The following is a 21,906-nucleotide window of genomic DNA, read 5'->3' as shown; positions in this document are numbered from 1 at the left end:
CAATTACTGCTTCACTATATCTCTAGCTGAAAAACAATTGTATGGATCATAATAACCTCAAAGGTTTTCAATATTCCATTGATTTGAAAATAAAAAAATTACTGGATTTTTGTTTTTAAGTTTACTGATAGCTTATCTGCTTTCACCTGAACCTGTGTTTGTTCCACTCGATATTTTGCATTCTAAAAAATTTAATTAGTTATTAAAGTTTGCTTTGTTGAATGTGAGAATTCGTCAATGTGCTCAGTCTGTTTGATGAAACTACAGTTGGTGGACTCTAGTTGTACTGAGAGAATCAGACCTTGCAGTTAACATTCCGGACCCCAGCATCATCATTCCTGGGTATGTACTGTCTCAATGGCAGGACAGACCTAGCACAGCTGGTGGCACAGTAGTAGTACAGTAGAGGGGGAGTTGCCCTGGCAACTCTCAACATCGGCTCTGGACCCCATGAAATCTCATGGCACCAGGTTAAACATGGGCAAGGAAACCTCCAGCTGATTACCATGTATTGTCTTCCTTCAACTGAGGAATTATTACATCTCCATGTTGCTGGGTCCTACTGGACTTAGCTGCTAGACTCTGAATTCAGCAGGTGCTGAGGGAATCAACAAGAGGGAAAAACACACTTGAATTCATTCTTGCCAACTTGCCTGCAGCGGAAACTTCTCTCCACGTCAGCATTGGTAGAAGTGGCCACTGCACGGTATTTGTGGAGACTAAGTCCCATCTCCACATTGAAGAAACCCTCCACCGCATTGTGTGGCGCTACCAACATGCTAAAGGGGATAGACTTCAAACAGATCTCGCAGCATTTGATCGAGTATGGCATCAAGGTGTCCTATCTAAAATGGAGTCAATAGGAATTAGGGGGAAAACCCTCCACTGGTTTGAATCATACCTGACACAAAGGAAGAGGGTTGTGCTGGTTGGAGGTCAATCATCTCATCCTTAGGACATCACTGCAGGGGTTCCTCAGGGAAGGGTCCTAGGACCAACCATCTTCAGCTGCTTCCTCAATGATTTTCCTTCCATCCTAAGGTTAGAAGTGGAGATGTTCGCAGATGACTGCTGTTATGTCCGTAGCCCTCTCCTTTGTGAGAATCGCAAGATCACTGTTGGGTAGGGTCAAGGGGTCCAGGAAATGAGAGAAGAGACATGCAGAATGTCTTGTTTCCCCGGTGATGTAAAGCTACGGGACATGGCCATTGTCACTTGGAGACAATTTTGTGGATTGAGGTACTATGCTACATGAATGCCCTCAGGCAAAGTGGGCTGGTTGAGGGAGAGATTGCATCACCCCCAACCTGACTGACATCTACAACCCTGTGAGTCAGGGTAAAAGAGGGTCTGTAGGAACAGCCCCTCAGACGCACCAGAAGAAACATTAAGCGACCACGTAACAGCAGGAAGTCATCTGAAGGAGGCCACGTGCGTTCAGTTCTGTTGCTGGAATCGGTGGCTGGAACCACGGAAAACAGCTTTTAGCTAACAACGGGGAAACCACTCCCCTGACTCAACGGATTGGCATCATAAAAGACCTGGGCAAGTTTAAACCGCCTCGCTCTTAAACCCAAAAATGCTGCAGCTTGAATGAACTAACAGTGACTGTTATCTTTCCATCGGACAATACATTAACCCCTAGACAACGATAGAGCTATTTCTTATTGGTTATTATTATACCCTCGCTTTAGATTTAGTATTGACGACGTATATTATCTGTATGTTTGCATTAAACTTATTTTTGTGCCCTTTATCAATAAATACTTTTAAAAATAGTACCATCAGACTTCAACGGACCTCTCTATCTTTGCTGGTAAGTGATCCAGTTATGGGATTTTGTAACAAAATTGGGGTTCTCGTCTCGGGATTTGACACCAAATTGGGAGGCCAGTGAATCGGGCTTGTAAGTCCAAAACTTGGATCTGATTACATGGGTAGCCAGACGGGAAACCAGCAAAGATGGACATGGATGAACTTATAGAAAACCCGACTCTGGAGGCAATAAAGGCGGCCACCAAATCAGACTTAATAAGTTTGGCGAAGGAGTTAAACCTCTTAGGGATGAGGTTGTCAATGAAAAAGCAGGAGGTACGAAGGGCAATAACTCAGTGTTATATTGGGAAGAATGTGTTTACAGATGAGGTATTGGAAAATATCCCTGAAGAGGTACCAGCTAGTGGGACGGCTCAGTTAGAGTTGGAGAAATTAAAGTTGGAACATGCAATTCAGTTGCAGGAGCCACGAGTTCCGGGGTCAGACCGAGAGGAGCGGTTCAATGTTAGTCGAGAGTTGAGGTTAGTACCTCCGTTAGAGGAGACGGATGTTGATAGTTATTTCTTGCTTTTTGAAAAGGTGGCAGTGAATCAGAAGTGGCCCAGAGGTCAGTGGTTGGCGCTATTACAAAGTGTGTTAAAAGGGAAGGCACAACGGGCATATGCGGCGTTGTCCATGGAGGAGGGAGAGGAGGAGAGTTATGACAAAGTAAAGGCAGCCATTCTCCGGAGTTATGAGCTAGTACCTGAGGCGTATAGACAAAAGTTTAGAAATTTAAGGGAAGGGTGGAATCAGACGTATACCGAGTTTGCCTATGAGAAAGCTGTGCTCTTGGACTGTTGGTGCACAGCAGAGAGAGTGGAAGAGGATTATGGGCATCTCAGGGAGCTAATTCTGATCGAGGAATTTAAAGGTTGTGTTTCGGAAGATATCCGGACGTATTTGAATGAGAAGCCGCATAAGTCCATCTCGGAATTTGCTAGGTTCACAGATGAATATGCCCTAACCCACAAGACAAAGTTTTCCTCGAATAAAAGTTCCCAGAGAGACTGTGGGAACGATCGAGAAAGTCCGCCGGCTGAGGCAGAGGTCCCGCCGGAAGCTAGTGGTAAGGTTAAGGGGGAAAGGCCAGACGGCCAGAGATTCCTGGGCTTGATCTGTTTTAATTGTGGAGGGGGGGGGGCATATTGCATCTCGGTGCTTTGCTCCGAGGAAAGAGACAGGAAAAGGGAAAGCAGCAGTCCCTATCGGATGTGCTGTGGTAATCAGTAAATCGACAATAGAACCCCGGGTAGACAGAGTATGAGAAGGGTCTGAGACTTGTCTGTCACACGGAACCATGTCTGTGAGGGAAGGAGACACACCAGTTCCCGTTCGGATCTGGAGAGACACGGGGGCTGAGCCGTCGTTGATCAGCAGTAAGGTACTAGAGTTTGGTCGGAAGACGAGAATGGTAGCTGTGAAGGGAATAAGTAAAGGGACAGAAATGGTGCCCATACATAAGGTCATTATGGATTGTGAGCTGGTATCTGGACCAGTTGAAATAGGGGTGCGATCAGAATTCCCGAGAACTGACGCGGACGTCCTTCTTGTTAACGATTTAGCAGGTGGTAAGGTTTGGGCAGCCATGATGCTGACCCGCCGGCCGGTGAGTGGTGTGGCCCTGCCCCTAGATTCCAAGATCTATCCCACATGTGTGGTTGCTCGCAGCATGTCGAGAGAGGCAGCTGAGAAAGGGAGCAGTTTAAATCTGGCCAGTTTTGATTTGGCCGAGACGTTTCTACCGACCCTGTACCACGAGTGTTTAGAGGGTGGTAAAATGAAGAGTAGTAAAGTGAAAGAGGGTAAGGGAGCAGAAGTAGATCTTCCCTTAGCGAGGAGAAAGGTCCTAGAGGCAGAAAATAAAGATGAGGAACCGATAGAGCAGTTAAGAGGTCCAGAGTTGGACAGGGATGATCTGACTGGTTTGGCAGAACTGTTTGAAGAAGTTGAAAATTCTAAAGGTGTTCCCGATAATGAAATGAGGGCAGTCCTAGATGAAAAGGGTGCCCTTGCCTTGAAGAAGTCTGCTGGGTTGGCAGATGAGGTTGTTTCAGCCCGCGGGGTTGAGTTTACTCCGGAAGGGAGTTGCCCAGAGAGTACCTGGGAGGATCAGGGGAGCTTAGAATTTGGAAAGGGTACGGGTATTGAAAGCCTGGAAGAGGCCAGTGTCCCGTTTGAGTGTGTCCAAGATGGGGATGCACGTGGTACTGAACCTAGTAACGGAGCTCAGAAAAAGTTTGAGGTAGTTGATTCAGTGAAACGAGACGGCCGTCCTTGTGGGTCAGATAGACTTGGATCAGTGAACAAAGGGTTAACCTTGGTAATAGTGGGAAGTGAGATTTCCCAGGTGTTTGTGCTCGAAGGTGTGTTAAAAGTTAATGCGGAGTTCAAAAATGGGGAGATAAATATTATCATTGAAGGAAACGGGAAATCTGTAGTTCCCAAATCGAATGAAGAAGTTTTAAACCTTGCAGATTGCTTACAGATTAAGCCGGGAGATGACGTTGCCCCCCACGCTATTGTTATTCCAAGGGTGTGGTGTGACAAGGCAGAATTTGAAATGCTGCTTGAGCAAAGAGGTCGAACTGAAAACACATAGCCTGAAGGGTCCTGACGAGAGGGCTAGCCACCTGTGTAAAATTAAAGAGTTGGGTGGAAATTCAGAAGATGGTCTAAGTTTGGGACACGGTGTTGATAAAATAATTCCTATGGAACAGGCGGGCGAGGGTTTATCTCGCCACATTACCTGAGCTCCCCACGTGGGAACTCACCGGAAAAGAGGCGACGGTTAAGGGGGACGACATTTTTAAATAGCAAAGCCGGTTGTACGGGATTGCGACAAAGCCTGTGAATAATAAAGACAACCCCCTGGAAGCCTGCCTGTTCAGTTTGAAAACGACCGAAAGATTAGTATTTACATAAACTTTTGTAGATGCACGTAAGCTAAGATCACTTTTGTTTTATTGCTTAGTTTATTCCTTAGTTTTATTGCTGAGGGAAAGAAATAAAATAGGTGGTTATTAAATTGAAGTCTGATGCTACAAGACTTTAGTACGGTACAAGATGTTAAGATATTAAAGAAAGTGACACTGTAATCGTTAACCGTTTAGATACTGAATTGAATGTATAACTGTATTACTCTGTAGAAAAATATCACTTTGGTGTTGTGTTAGATTCTAACACCCTGTAAGACTCTGTATTATTTTGTTTTTTCCCGATGGTAAAAAACGCATTGAAGAAAGGGGGTGTTACGTCCGTAGCCCCCTCCCTTGTGAGAATCGCAAGATCACTGTTGGGTGGAGTCAAGGGGCCCAGGAAATGAGAGAAGAGACGTGTAGAATGTCCCATTTCCCCGGCGATGTAAAGCTATGGGACATGGTCATTGTCTCTTGGAGACAATTTTGTGGATTGAGATACTGTGCTACGTGAACGCCCTCAGGCAAAGTGGGCTGGTTGAGGGAGAGATTGCATCACCCCCAACCTGACTGACATCTACGACCCTGTGAGTCAGGGTAAAAGAGGGTCTGTAGGAACAGCCCCTCAGACGCACTAGAAGAAACGTTAAGCAACCACGCAACAGCAGGAAGTCATCTGAAGGAGGCCACGTGCATTCAGTTCCGTTGCTGGAATTGGTGGCTGGAACCACGGAAAACAGCTTTTAGCTAACAACGGGGAACCCACTCCCCTGACTCAACGGATTGGCATCATAAAAGACCTGGGCAAGTTTAAACCGCCTCGCTCTTAAACCCAAAAACGCTGCAGCTTGAATGAACTAACAGTGACTGTTATCTTTCCATCGGACAATACATTAACCCCTAGACAATGATAGAGCTATTTCTTATTGGTTATTATTATACCCGCGCTTTAGATTTAGTATTGACTACGTATATTATCTGTATGTTTGCATTAATCTTATTTTTGTGCCCTTTATCAATAAATACTTTTAAAAATAGTACCATCAGACTTCAACGGAGCTCTCTATCTTTGCTGGTAAGTGATCCAGTTACAGGATTTCGTAACACTGCACAATGTTCTGCACCAGTCGTGACTCCTCAGATAGTGAAGCAGTTCATACCTAAATGCGGCAGGACCTGGACAATATCCAAGTTTGGGCTGACAAGTGGCAAGTAACATTCGAGCCGTGCAAGAACCAGGCAATGATCATCTCCAACAAGGGGGGCTCTAGCCATTGTTCCTTGACATTCAGTGGCATCACCATCACTGAATCCCCTGCTATCAATATCCTGGGGGTTACCCTTGACAGGAAACTGAACTGGTCTAGTTATATAAACACTGTGGCTACCAGAGCAGGTCAAAGGCTAGGAATCCTGCACCGTGTGGCTCACCTCCTGACTCCCCAAAACCTGTCCACCAACTGCAAGGCTCAGGACAGGAGTGTATTGGAATACTCACCACTCATCTGAATGAGTGCAGCTCCATCAACACTCAAGAAGTTTGACACGATTCAGTAAAAGGCAGCCCACTTGATTGGTACCCCTTCCACAAGCATCCAATCCCTCCACCATCGGCAAACAGTTGCAGCAGTGCGTACTATTTACAAAGTGCACTGCAACAACACACCAAAGTTCCTAAGGCAATACCTACCAGACGCCTGACCACTATCATCTAGAAGGACGAGAACAACAGCTACCTGGGAACACCACCACTTGGAAATCTGCCTCCAAGTCACTCACCATCCTGAGCTGGAAACATATTGCTGTTCCTTCATTGTCGCTGGGTCAAAATCATGGAATTCCCTCCCTAACAGCACTGTGGGTGTACCTACACCTCAGGGACTGCAGTGGTTCCAAAAGGCAACTCATCAACACCTTCTCAAGAGCAACTAGGGATTGACAATAAGTATTGGCTTAGCTGGTGATGCCCACCTCCCATAGATGAATAAATACCGAAAAAATCTACTTAACTCTAGAAATTGATGCCTGGTAACAAGGAAGGACAGACTTCATGCACATTTTTTATACATTTTGCAATCAGTAAACATTTCCATCACTATACCATTAAGTATAAAATCTGTACTTTCTAACTCCTACAAACCTCTTTATCACTCTACATCATTCTTGTTGATGAAAGAAAGGAACATGACTCTGTAGTTGTTGTTATAGATCTATTTACAAAATTGCACCACAGTGGCACTTAACAAACTTATGGGAGATCTATTATGTAAGATTTTACAGACACATGTGCAAAGGTTTCTGGGTCTTTTCATCTTCAGTGTCCTCTCTCAGGTCAAGATACCCACACCACAGCTCCAGTTATACTTAGCTGGCCTGAGGGATGGGCACTTTGTCCACATGCTTTAAAACCAGGCTCCTCCCTCTCTTCTAAAGCTCCATTACAGTGTGAGATTTCCATTACTTTAACAAAACATACCTTCCTCTAATCCAGGTGTATACAAGTAATACTTCACAAGGCAAGACCTGGTTAAAATAAAAAAAGGACAATTATCTTGATCTTATTTGAGCCAAAGATTTTATAAAGAACATTCAATATCTCTAATGTTAAGGTAATACTGCAACTTTTGTGCAACAAAAGCTGTTTCTACAACACACTTTATTCAACATCTTTAAAGTTTTAAATAGTCTAGACAGGTAGCAGTTCCATTGTTATGTTTGATACAATCAATATTTTGAATGTCCAGTTATGACCTATAGAGGGCCATTCTAAAAGCTAAAAGCCAATTTTGTGTGGAGTTCAGCCTATAGTTGAATGTGTGACGGCTGTGGCAGAATTTGCAACCCAATATTTCCCATAAAGCAAAGCCTAACATCTCAAATGGCTGTGTGTCAGCATACAGCATCAACTTATGCTCCTTTCCGCCTCCCTTCACCCCTCTAATATTTGGATCTTCTCTAATTATGACTGCCAACAGTTCCAAAAAAATCGCAAATAACAGTGTGGAGAGGGGGCAGCCTTGGTGTATACCCCGTGAAATGTTGAAAAATGGCAATATGCAGTTATTTGTAATAACTGCAGCCTTAGGGTTTTTTATACAAAATTCTAATCCATGATTTAAAGATAGAGTCGAACCCAAAGAATGACAAGGCCGTGGTTAAAAATCTCCACTCAACCCTGTCAAAGGCCTTTTCAACGTCCAGGGAGATGGCAGTAACTGGGATACTACTTGGGGAGTTCAGCCATGTTAAGTGCAGTAATCTCCTTAAATTGTCAGTTAGGGATCTGCCTTTAATGAAGCCAACCTGATCAGTGTTAATTATAGATGGCAATACTTTCTCTAATCGCAAAGCCAGTATTTTAGTCAGTATCTTACAGTCCACATTAATTAAGCTTATAGGCCTTTAATTGGAAGGATCTATTGCATCCCTGACTTTTTTTTTTGGGATCAACGATAATAATACTTCATTAAATGTATTAGGTAAAGATTCCAAATTAAATGCTTCCGAATAGATTTTTGTTAGAATAGGAGCCAATATGTCCAGCAATTTCTTATAATATTCAACTGGGAAGCCATCCATACCTGGAGAGTTCCCCATGTTCATAGCTGCAATAGACCGTCTGACCTCATCCTCAGTAATTGGGGCATCCAAGGACTCAGCTTGTTGTGGGGATAATGTAGGCAATTATATGTTAGCAAAAAATTGATTCAGCTCCTCCTGGTCATGATTAAACAGTGATGCATATAGATGTTCATAGAACTGTTGAAAGATGTTTATTTCTTTAGATGATGACACTAATGTATGCCCTTTCTTAATTACAGGTATAACACTATTCATATTCTGCTGCTTTAAATATTGTGCCAGCAGCTTACCAGCTTTGTCACCACCTTCATAGAAACTTGTTTTTCATCTAAATAATGCATATTCTGCTTCTTTGTTATATATGTTATTTAGCTGGAATTTCCAATTGCACAGATCTTTGTATAAGACGTCGGTGTATTGTCTTGATAAGACCTTTTCCAATGTAGTTATTTCTGCCTCCAGATTTTTTTATTTGCTCCATACTTTCTTTCTTCATTTTAGATGCTTTTGCTATTAATTTTCCTCTTATATACGCTTTGGATGCCTCCCAAACCGAGAACAGCTTTACTGTGCTCCCTACGTGCAATTCAAAAAAACTAAGTCAGATCCTCAGCCAGCTTATCACTGAAATCCTCATCTTTTAACAGCATAATATTCATTTGCCATCTACCCCTCCTTCCCTTTTCAGTATTTAAATCAATTTGAATTTCAACCGGTGCACACTGATAATGCTATTGGGCCAATTTTACAATCTATCACCTGTTCAACAATGGAGTTGGATATTAGAAAAAAAATCTATTCTAGAGTAGGATTTATGTCGATGAGAGAAAAATGTATAAACTTTTCCCGATGGATTCACCAATCGCCATATATCCACCAGACCGAGATCCTCAATAAGTTGATGTAAGGCTGCCCTGTCCTTAGGTAAAGGTGAAGTCTGAAATTTGCTTTTATCAATAACAGGGTCCATTACTTGGTTAAAGTCTCCTGCTAAAATTATTTTTCCTTCCTTGGCACCTAAAATTTCGTTCACCTTGTTCAGAAAGTCTGGGTCTTCCTTATTAGGTGCATCTATGTTACAAAGTACTACCTTCACCCCATTAATAAGTGCATCTATACAAATTATCCTGCCTTCCTTGTCCTTAAATTCTCCAAGAAATACAAAATTAAGTTTTTCGTTAACTAAAAGCATTGTCCCATTTTGTTTGCTATTAAATGATGAATAGAATACCTGGCCCACCCAATCTATTCTAAATTTCAGTGCTTCAACATCTTTAAAATGTGTTTCCTTGAAAAATGCAACATCAATTTGTTTACCTTTAAGGTATGATAAAATCTTTTCCCTCTTGATTGGGTTTCCACACCCATTAATGTTCCATGATATGAAATTAACCATTTTCATGTCCTAAATTTCGTGCACACATGTGCAAAAATAAACATTTTCCCGGATGACTGAATCTGGAATGCAATAATTCCAAAAAAAAAATCCAAAGAAAAACCTGCTGTACTCTATCCCCATGCTCAATTATTGCCAACAAACACTGCAAATGCTGTGCTTTCAAACAATTGAACAACCAACATAACTCAAAAACATAGCGATAATATGTTTCTGCCAGATTAAATAACAAATAAAAACAAATAGGCAGGATAAACTCTATAAAGAAACAGAAAAGAAAAAAAACACATGATATGATCTGTGAAGTACCGTGCCAGCTAGTAAGCCTAGCACTAAACACGAGGAAATCTCCAGGTGCTAGAAATTCAAACAACATTGAACATTGATTTCTCTAACTTCCGTTAATGCCCCTCCTCCTCTTCTTACCCCATCCCTGACATACTCAGTTGTTTGCCTGTTCTCCATCTCCCTCTGTTCTCCCCCCTCCTTTCTTTCTCCTGAGGCCTCCCGTCCCATGATCCTTTCCCTTCTCCAGCTCTGTATCACTTTCGCCAATCACCTTTCCAGCTCTTAGCTTCATCCCACCCCCTCCGGTCTTTTCCTATCATTTCTCATTTCCCCCTCCCCCCACTACTTTCAAATCTCTTAGTATCTTTCCTTTCGGTTAGTCCTGACGAAGGATCTCGGCCCGAAACATCAACAGCGCTTCTCCCTATAGATGCTGCCTGGCCTGCTGTGTTCCACCAGCATTTTGTGTCTGTTGTTGCTAGCACTAAACAGACCACTTTATCCAGCTCCCCACCCACCCTGCTGTACCAAAAACGTTATCTCCACCTATTACTGTCTCTCAGTCAATGCCAGCGACGCACTTTTCCTGAATAAATTTCTCTGCTTCTGCAGCAGTAGTAAAGAACTTGTTCTTTCCTTTCCACGTGAAGTGTAGAACTGCTGGATAAGCGAGTGTATAACTCACGTTGACTCTTTGCAGCATTTTCAGAGCTGTAGTATATGCCCTCCGTTTTTTAGCCAATTCTCTGGACATATCCGGAAAGAAGGAGAAGCTGCATCCTTCCCACTCAACTCCTCTTTTTGCTTTGGCCGTTTGCAGCACTTTCTCTCTGGCTGAAGAGCACAAGAATTGTATTGAGACCAGCCTGGGGGGGAGGTGGGGGTGATCCTCGCCTGGTCTTGGAGCCGGGACCCGGTACGCCCTCTCAATCTCAAACTGACCCTGCGTTCAGTTCGATGACGATTCTTTGCACTCACTTAATCAGACCGCATGTTTCCGCACCTTCCTTTAGCTTGATGTTGTTGCGCCTGCTCCTGTTCTCAAGCTCTTCGACACGGTTCCACAGCAGGTCCAAGCGTTTATTATTCTGCTCGCTGGCACCCACCAGTTGCACAGTGGTGTCCTCCACACTGGAGAGGCGACCTTCGGCTTCCGTCAGCTTCTCTAGAATGGCATTGCCGGTGTTTTTCAACTCCGTTGTCGTTTCTTTAATTGTAGATACATCGGTAGCCACCCTGAGCAGGATGGAAGTTATACAACTAACCTCAGCCAGTAAATTCTCCATGTTGGAGCCATGGTCCGTCTGTGTCGTTAGCGTGCCTTGAGCTTCGGTTTGCGTGCCCTGTCTTTGTAGCCACGTGGCTCGCTGTAGTGCTCTTCGAAGGTCTTGGCATCGCACCAAATCATCTCACAAAGTTGTTGTTTTTTAGAGTGAAAAAAAACAGTTTTTAACTGTAGAACAGCTGTATCCGAATAAGGCGGGATAAATATGCTCTAATTGATAGAATTTTATGGTGGGTCGTCGGAGCTCCACTAACATGCAGCCATCTTGCCTGGCACCCACGTGATGTCTCCCCCCCCCCCCCCCCCCCACCATCCTCACCTTCCTTATCAGAAGACCATAGATAGTGTGGATCAGTAATAACATCTCCTTGTTGACTATCAACACAGGCACAGCTCAAGAACGTGTGCTTAGCCCACTGCTCGACACTCTCTGTGGGGCTCAGCTCAAGTACCATCTTTAAGTTCACTATTGTTGGCAGAATCTCAGATAACAGTGAAGAGGTATACATGAGTGAGATAGATCAGCTGATTGAGTGGTGTCACAACAACAACCTGGCACTCAACATCGGCAAGACCAAGAAATTTATTGTCGCATCCAGGAAGGGGAAGTTGGGAGAAGACACATAAACCCTCACTGAGGGGTCAGTGATGGAAAGGGTGAGCAGCTTCGATTTCCTGGGAATCAACATCTCAGATGATCTACAGAGCACTGGGCCCAAAACTGTGATAATAAACTTCTGATTCTGCATCAATGAATAATTGTTATTTTGGCGTGATGTGCCCTTTTCACTCTTTCTTTGCTTTTATCTTCTCTGCTTCCTGATTGGAATTAATCTTAAATTCATTGGTACTCACCCTTCCACTAAACAAGTTGACCTGCCTTTATCTAGTTTCTTAGTTTGTGAGTACCTTTCTATTATATGTTTAGACAGACATGGCTTAACATGTGTTGTCCACCCTGACAGTCCTAATTGTTTTAGATTCATATACGGATAGTTAGAAGTGTACTCCTGTACCTAGATGCTCTAATGATAAAGTCTGTATATCCCTGGGCATTTAGCTAAGATCAATAGACTCAGTATGAAGCAGAGACAAAACTTGAGACCTTCCTAGTCATGTTGAAAGAGTATGGTATTTGGCAGTGCAATTAGGCACTGTCATCTTTTTTCTCTGGTAAACCAGCATGATTAAATGATTTAAACATTAATTCACTTAGGCACAAGTGGCAGGTACTTAGATCCAGAGACAAAATGTTACAGTCACTCTTTGAAATGTATTTAGCAAAGCTTTCTGTGAGTCTTTGTTTGCAGGATTACTGGCATTGCTCTGTTAGGGTCTCCGCATCTTGAATGATGTCTGAGTGTAAATCAGCACCTGTAGGTTATAAATAATTCTGACCCATTGCTTATTCTAGTCATGGTCCTAGGCTGCTCAGTCATCCTCATAACATAAACATCTCGGTTCTATTTCTTTTAAAACAACATTTTGTTTCTCAATGTTAATGTCACATGCATTGCATTCCATCCAGTGCTTAGAATACATAACCACTCAAGTCATGCCCTTTGTTATTCCTTAATGCATTTCACCTTTGGTCCTGGGTTACTCAGGCATAGATTATTCCAACTTCTACACTTTTAAAGTATTTGCCTGATATGAACAAAATCATAGTTTGAGCTAGCTTGTGCACAAAATATTAGAGTCTACATTTCCATACTTGTGTTCAAAGTGAAACTATCAGAAATTAAGAGCAAATGTTCAGATAATAAAGCTAAATACCATTTAATAAATATACTGTAGTGGAATGTCTAATACAAGACAATCTTTACTATATACTGCATATACTTTATTATATTCTTCAATATATACTGCAGTTTTTCAATAGATCTGGATTATATTTAACTTGGTATTGAGAAAATTACTTTACAGCTGATTTGGGAATGATGTGCAGTTATAATATATTTAATATATTCATTTGAAGGACATGAGTGGATGCAGCCTGAGCCAACATTTAATTACCTCGCCCTAGTTGTCCTTGAGAAGGTGATGGTGAGCGACCTTTTGAACTGCTGCAGTCCTTGAGGTGTCAATATCCCTAGATTCCTTCTTCTCCAGCCCTTTGTCTTTTCCAGTTAACACCTCTCAGTTTTTTACTTCGGCCCAAACCCCACCTTCTTCACCTAGCTTGTCCTCCTTCTCTTCCACCTTTTTATTGGGAAATTTTCCTCCTCCCTTTCCAGTCAATGAAGGGCCTCAGTCTGAAATGTTGTATTTTGATTCCTTTCCATAGATGCTGCCTGACCTATTGAGTTCCTCCACCATTTTGTGTGTGTTGCTTGGAGAGAGAAGTCCAGAATTTTGACCCAGCAACACTGAAGGAACAGTGATATATTTTGAAATCAGAGTGATGTATGGCTTAGGAGCAACTTTCAAGAGGTGGTGTTCCCATGCTTTTAATGTCCTTCTCCTTCTTGCTGGTGGAGGTCATGGGTTTGGAAAGTGCTGTCTAAGGAGCCTTAGTGACTTGCAGCAGTGCAACCTGTAGATCACACAAAAGGCCACGACTGTGAATCAGTGAGTGAATGACTGCAGGTATGATGCCTAACAAGTAGGCTACTATGTCCTATATGGTGCCAGGCCTCTGGTGTGTTGTTGAAACTGAACTTAACCAGGCAAGAAAAGAGCATGGCATCACACTCCTGACTTGTATGGTGTATTACTATGAATAAGAAAAATAAAGAATCCTTTATTTAAAAAATGAGAAAGCCACATATATAAATTGAAAAAAAACAAATAGTGTTAGTATATTTGGGGACTATTCACTGTTTGATTTTTTTAAACTGTGGAAGAAGGTTATTTTACATTTTTGAGGCAATTTAAACTTAATCTTGAAATCTCCCATGAACTTTTGATGGAAAGGTTTTGATCTGTGCAACACCTTTATAACACTTGTAGTGAGAAGTCTGTAAGTGTTAACTAAAGGCTGGCTTACAACTTACTTTCTGAGTGTTAGTTTTGATTTGATAAGCTGAGTTCCAGACATAATTGCTAGAGGATGTTTTTGCATCTGCTGTCGTGCAGCAGTTGCTAAATCATCCCCTAGCAAATACATCTGAAATACACATTTGGAGAATTGGCTAAGAAGTGGAAGATAGAATATTGTATAGGGAAGTGTATAATCATGCACTTTGATAAAAGGAATAAAGGTGTGAATATTTTCTAAATGGGGAGGAAATCCAGAAATCAGAGGTGCAATCGGTCCTGGGAACCCCCGCGCAGAATTCTCTAAGGATTAACTGGCAGGTTGAGTCAGTAGTAATGAAGTCTAATGGAATATTGGCATTCGTTTTGAGAGGACTAGAACAGAAAAACAAGGATATGCTGGTGGGGATTAATAAGGCATTAGTGAGACTGCATTTGGAATATTGTGGGCAGTGTGGGGCCCATATCTAAGAAAGGATGTGCTGGCTTTGTAGGGCCCAGAAGAAATTTGCAAGAATGACCCCAAGAATGAGAAGGGATTTACTCAACTATTAGCATTTCCTAGTGGTTTTAAGAATCCCTGACCACCCGGAAGCACTAAGGCAGTGGTCCCCAACCTCTGGGCCGCAGACCAATACCGGACCGCAAAGCACGCAGGGGTGCAGCAGTAACCAGCATGCACCCAGCACATCTTTAAGAAAAAAGCCAAAATAAACAAGCTAATTAATTAGGTGCCACGCAGCACGTAAATTTCGGCCTAGAACAGAGGCCATTGCCGATTGCATAGAGCCCGGAGGTTGGGGACCACTGCACTAAGCTACATAAAACCTGCTTTTAAAGAATTCTTAAGCTGATCTTCTAACTTGGACAAGCAGAAGTAGTAGACTTATGTAAACCAGTGTTTACAACATTAACATAAAGTTCACCAACATTAACAGATCAATGGTGAAAAGAAAAAGCAAAAATTCAAAGACACTCTGTTTTGCTGGGACCTCCCATTGTTGGGTGCTTGACTTATCTCACACTCCTCAGCTTCCTAATGCCTCCTGGCAGTATTTCAGAACAGCATGGCTGTATATACTCTTACACCTCAGAGGAGAAACTTCAAGTAGTCTCACCGTGATTTACTTTGGCTTTCTGAATGAAGTTCTGCTTGAAGTGAGAAATGCAGAGTTTGGCTAATGGAAAGGAGTGGAACTTCCAAAGTTCCAGAGAAAATGCCTGAATAAACCTTTGAATAAATTTTATCTTCAAGATTGTTAATCAATACCTCTTCTCATACTTTAAATAGGTGAGCAAATTACAGCTTTCCAGAATTGGATGTTTGTTTTTTCAATGGCTCAATGTAACAAAGGCAGCTAGTGGTTGGTGATAGTGTTGGCTGGTCTGGTAAATCATAATTGAAACATCCTACAGTAAGGTCTGTTTTAAAGTCTTATACCTTTACCAAGTACATTGAATATACACTCAATGGCCACTTTATTAAGTACCTCCCGCAACTAATAAAGCAGCCACTGATTATATGTCCGTGGTCTTCTGCAGCTGCAGCCCATCCACTTCAAGGTTCGACGTGTGCATTCAGAGATGCTCTTCTGCACACCACTGATTTAACATGTGGTTACTTGAGTTACTATTGCCTTTCTGTATTCTTGAACCAGTCTGTCCGTACCCCGACCTCTCTCATTAATAAGACATTTTTTCTCTCAGAACTGCCACTCACTGGATTGTTTTTTTTTTGTTTCTCACACCATTCTCTGAAAATTCTAAAGACTATTGTGCTTGAAAATTGCAGGAGGTCAGCAGTTTCGGAGGTACTCAATCCACCCTGTATGGCACCAATATTCATACCACGGTCTGAGTCACTTAAATCTTATTTCTTCCCCTTTCTGATGTTTGGTCTGAACAACAACTGAACCTCCTGACCATGTCTGTGTTCACTGAGTTGCTGCCATATGACTGTCTGATTAAATATTTTCATTAACGACCAGATATACCTAATAAAGAAACCACTGAGTGCAGTTTCTCTAAAATAAATACCTTTAATCTGTTGGAAATACCAATTATTAATCGTTGATTTGTTCCTGCATCCTCAGGCCATGCACCTCCAGACTACAGATTGATGTCAGTTCATGTGATGATTCGCCATGGTGACAGATATCCTCTCTATGCTATTCCAAAAACGAAAGCACCTGCCATTGACTGTACATTGATCCCTGGCAGGTAAGTTTATTTACAGACTATTTTCATTTAATATTAGATTGAACTGATGATAGTGAGGGAGGAAATGTATTCAGAACTATTAAAATATATGAACTTAATTTTATCTGTGTCCTCTACATAATGTTTAGCACAAATTTTTGATCGATGCTGCATGACAAATTGTGGAGTGGCATCAGGTTCCCTGTTGGGGATTACAAAATATATAAAACTTTTTTTTTACCATTTTTGGAATGGTCTGTCTCTGCTTTTCCTTCAGGTTTATTGCCAACATACAGCTGCTGTGAACAGCACATAGCAGTGAGATGCAATGTCATGGGAAACTGTTGGTATTAAATATTAAATGACCATGATAACTACCAATGATGTTGCCAAAAATATACCAGTCAAACTGGCACCTACAGGAAGTGTGTATGTCCATCACCTTAACCAGCTGTCTAGTTAATCCTGAAGATGAAGCAAGGTCAACACATAAACCCATGGAATGAATGGATAATGAAAATTTGAGAAATTGGAGTGTGAGAAATTGGCCAATAAACAATGTAAAAAAGATGGGATGGCCAGTCTTGGGAGATCTGTAAAAGGAAGATGTAATGTTGTCATCTTTTTTGAGACTGGATAATATAAAAATGCTCTAAAAACTGTTTCTAATTCAGTGATATGAAGCAGACTGGCTGATTTAGGTCTTAGAGATGAGGCAGTACAAACAGCTAATGTGCAAATTGTGGAAATCTGGGAAATAAGGATCAAGTTTTGTTGGTTATGACAACAAAACCTATCACCAGCAATGCTGAGAAAAGAGCTTTCCCACTCAATGGCATCTTTTAGCACTGTCCATGGCTCTTCCAGTACACATTCTAGAAACCCTTTAAATGTGATGAGGGTTTCTGCCTCTCATACTCTTTCAGGCAAGGAGTTCTGACCCTTACTATCCTCTGGAACAAGACCTCCTACTAATTCCTTTTACTTTTTGACCCCAGGTTGTTGACCCTTTTGCTGAAAGAAATGAGTCCCTCCTAATCCTGTCTAGGTTCTTCATAATTTTACGGATCTCAGTTACGACTCTTCTTGGTTTCTTTTGCTGTAAAGAAAACAAGTCCCACCTCTTGAATCTTTTAGTTTAGCTAAAAATTTTAAACCAGGTAACAACACCTATTTTCTATATTTTCTCTACACTGACTCCAGTGTAAATGGATCTGTCCTGTAGACTGACGGACTGATCTGTATGTGGTACCCAAGTGGTGACCTAACTGTTCTTATATTTTATTACTTGGCTATATCAGGAAAGTATTCCGTATCCCTTATTAACCACCTTATTGATTTGTCCTCTTTGGCATCACTTCAAGCTCCCTCTTTTCAAGCATATCTTTAATTTCATTTTGTTCAATAAGATTTCTTCAGCTCTTTGATATCCAGCTTAGAAACAGGGAGCTTTTCAGTCTTTTTGTTGTGATGAATTGCATGTAAAGGTACCTGCTGCATTATGCTATATATCTTACTGTCTCCTTGTCTGATGCCTCACACCTTGTGTCCTCCAGTTCATTGTATGAATCCTTGTTTTGTTGGACATTTCATTTTTTTTGCATTAAATTCCATTTGAAATTGTTCTACCCAATTGACTGCTCCAGTGTTATTCCTCCCGCCCCTCCGGTCAAAAGCTTTCCTCTATTTTTTGTCAGCCCCAGGGATTACTGTTGTCGCATCTGCAAACTGCACTCCTTAGATTTATGCTGCATATTATACAGTATTACTTTTTGCTTTCTGTTGCTCAGCTAGTTTTGGATCAAATTTACCACTGTATTCTGGATTCCATGGGCTAGGGCATCAGGCATAGTTAATTGATACATTAAAGACTGAAGGCAGTTCAATTATGTTACATTAAATCAGCAGTAAATGCTCATTAAAATTATGCAATTGAGATAATGTTTGAAATTGGAATAAATAACTGAGGCTGCTTTATGTTTGTATTCCAAAGATTATTGATGTTGAAGAATTACTTTTAAATTAAAACATCTTTTACTGTTCCTTTTTATCTCCCTCCACTCTCCCCTTCCCTCCCCATCTTTGTTTTCTTCTATCTCCTAATCCTGTCGGCATCTCTGATTGGGTTTTCTACTCTCTTCCATTTCCTTCATGTTCCTTGAGGTATTTGTTGCAAAATCTATCAGTCTGGTTTTTAATTGCTTGTGTCCCTTATAAACTCTATGCTAGGAATAAACTATATGCTATGAAGAATGCTTTAAGGAAGTGCAAGATCAGACCTGAGGACCTGGAGGATGTTGCTGCTGACTGTAACACTTGGCGACAGCTGTGTAGGGATGGGGTTCGTATTCTGGAGATGGAAAGAACAACCAGAAGACAGCAGAAGAGAGCCAGGAGAAATGCAGCCATGGTTGCCATCACTACCACCACTACCACATATACATGTCCCACCTGCAATAGAGCTTGTGGGTCCAGGATAGGACTGTACAGTCATCAAAGATCTCGCCGTTAAAGGAGTGGATGTTGTCATTGGATTTCGATGGACAACCGAAGAAGAAGGAGACTTAGGTTAACTGACTGAAAAAACTTGACAATCTCTCTTTATAAATTCAAACTCCAGTGAACAAAGGTTCATTTAACCCTATTCCACAAATCTTCAATGTATTTTTTGTGCTAGCTTATCCGAATGTAACAGATACATTAAGATGATGCAATAATGGGTGACTCTGGGAGCGCAACTTCAAACGGAATCATCAAATATTCCCATTTAAGTCTACTACAGCGGAAATTCAGTCACAGCCATGGGTTTTTGAGTAAGCAGCATTGTTTTAAGACATTTAAAGAATCATCGATCTTCAAAATTGGCAGATGCTGGACAGTAGACTCAGGTCATGAGTGCAGTTCCCCTTTAGGTAAGTGGAAATGTGAAAGGTGTGCTGGGCTGCAGGTATGATGGAAACGCAGAGGCCTCAGATCTCCACTTCCAACGATCCACCTGGCAAATGTACAGTCTTGGAAAAATAAAAATGAAGACCTCAGAGAAGATTGTAGTACCAGAGGGAAATCAAGGACTGCTGTGTACTTTGCTTCACGAAATGCTCCCACCATTTCGACTGCAGCGTTACAGAGTGATGGCTTCACCATTCATCGTAAGTTTAACAGTCAGGTCTTTTTAAATGCCTGAAGTATGATTCATGATTAACTCATTGTGGTGCACAGATGTGTCGGTTCTGTCTCAGTCCTGCTCACCCAAGCTGGAACATCTAGCAGTAAAATTCCATCTATTTACAGAGTTTTCCACCACCATTCTGGTAGTGATGTATATTTCACCTCAGGTTAACATCAGGCCAACACTGGAGGAGCTGTGCACCCTGATCAGCAGGCACAAAACACCACACCCTCATGTCTTCTCTATCATTCTGGAGGATTTCAACCAGGCCACCTTGAAGAAATGTCTGAACAACAATCACCTACATCTCACCCATGGAACAAGAGGAGCCAAAACCACTGTTATCCCACCATCAAGAACGTTTTCCATGCCATTCCAGGTGTGCACTTTAGAAAGTCCAGTCACCTGGCTGTACTTCAACTCCTGGTGTATGAGCAGAGACTAAAGACCATAGTACCAGTGGTGAGGATCAAGAAGGTCAAGGGAGGCAGAGGAGTGCTTGCAGGACTGCTTTGAGTTGGTGGACTGAGGAATATTCAGGGTTTCATCTTTGAATCTGAATGGCTACACCTTACTTGTCACTGACTTTATGAAGATGTGAGTAGATGAGTGCGTGCCTTTGAGAACTTACTGGGCATACCCAAACCAATGGCCGTGGATGAACTAAGAAATTCATAGTCTGGTCAGGGCTAGATCTGTGGCATTCAGGACCGATGATCCAGAACTATGCTAGAAATCCAGATACGATCTATAGAAGGCTATAGATTCCAACTGAAGCTAGAGACAAAATTGGATGCAGCTCTGGCAGGGTTTGCAGGCCATTATTTCCTACAAGACAAAACTTACTATCATAAATGGCTGTCATGCTTCAATCCCTGATGAGCTAAACACCTTTTATGATTGAAAAAGGATCTAGTGCTTTCCTGGCGTATATGACCCATAAATCTTCTTTAGCTTCCAGCCGAGTACAGGTATCGATTATAACCAATGTATCGATGACAAACTCTGCCATCTTCTTCAGGGATAATGCCCGAGCACTTCTAGTCCAGTCATATTTATATTCCTGTCATCTGTCCCTTCTGATTGGTTAGTCCTCTTCCAATCAGGTTTCTGCTTTTCCATCTTGTTTATAATAATCGAATTCCAATTCTTACTTAGAGCAAGACCTTAGTCTTTATTAAAAATCTTTTCCTCTAGTTTTATTTCAAATACTTCCTTTACCAGATGGTCCCAAAAGCCATTGGCACGGCTCAATAGTCTTGTGATAACAAAGTCAATCCTATGGCCATTGCAAATGCAGTGTTCTGCTTCTGTCAATATCTCTGGATAACCCAAATGCATACACCTCCTGTGCTCCTTGATGCCACGCCAATGACTTTTGAGACCACCTGGTGAAAGAAACCATTGAAATAGAACTGGATGACAAGACATTTAACAAAGACGAAGGTCTTGCTCTAAGTAAGAACTAGAATTCACTTGTAAACATGGTGAGAGAGTGGAAACCTGATTGGATAACTACCGAAGGCATGTCCAGGCATCATCTCTGAAGAAGGTGGCAGAGTTTGTCATCGAGATGTCGTTTATAATCAATAACTGTACTCAGCTGGAAGCCCAAGAAGAGTTTATTCATCTTATTATGTTTGCTTTCAAAGGGAGAATAAAACAAAACCTGTGAAAATCCCTGTAGCATTATTAGCCCTATGATCTCTGTCCTGGAAGCCAACCTCAGAACATCTTTCATGAGGGTGAATCCTCACAAGGTGTCAGGCACTGATAGTGTACCAATTAGGGCAGTGATAACCTGTGCCAACCAACTGGAAGGAGTGTTCAGGGACATCCTCAGTTTCACACTGCAGCAATTGGAGGTTTTGACCTGCTTCAAGACAGTGACAATTATACCACTGCCTAAGAAGAGCAGAGTGAGCAGTTGCACTCACATCTATTGTGATGAAGTCCTTTAAAAGGTTGATCATGGCCAGAATCAAATCCTGCCTAAGTAAGGGCCAGGGCCCACTGTAATTTGCCTATCGCCACAATATGTCTACAGCAGATGCAATCTCACTGGTTCTCCACTCAGCCTTAGATCACCTGGACAACAGCAATAGCTACATCAGTTTTTGTTTTATTGATTACAGTTCAGTGTATAACACTATCATACTCTCAGTGCTAATCACCAATTTCCAAAACTTGGACCTCTATAATGGGATCCTTGACTTCCTCATTGGGAGACCACAGTCAGTGTAGACTGGAAATAACACATCTTCCTCGCTGACAA

General features: G+C 41.9%; 1 protein-coding gene across 8 annotated transcripts in view; it reads left to right on the top strand.

Moving 5' to 3' along the window:
• Positions 1–21,906, top strand: part of pxylp1 (2-phosphoxylose phosphatase 1) — a 221,004-nt gene that overhangs the window by 174,881 nt on the left and 24,217 nt on the right. For all 8 annotated transcript variants that reach the window (XM_059947812.1, XM_059947859.1, XM_059947837.1 and 5 more), the window contains one exon: positions 16,357–16,483. In XM_059947812.1, coding sequence (XP_059803795.1) covers positions 16,357–16,483 — 127 coding nt within the window. The remainder of the gene's footprint in view (positions 1–16,356; positions 16,484–21,906) is intronic.

The sequence above is a fragment of the Hypanus sabinus genome, chromosome 2 (genome assembly GCF_030144855.1).
Source record: "Hypanus sabinus isolate sHypSab1 chromosome 2, sHypSab1.hap1, whole genome shotgun sequence".
Classification (NCBI taxonomy): domain Eukaryota; kingdom Metazoa; phylum Chordata; class Chondrichthyes; order Myliobatiformes; family Dasyatidae; genus Hypanus; species Hypanus sabinus.
The sequence above is the reverse complement of the archived record's forward strand: the minus strand, read 5'-3'. Positions and strand labels throughout refer to the sequence as shown.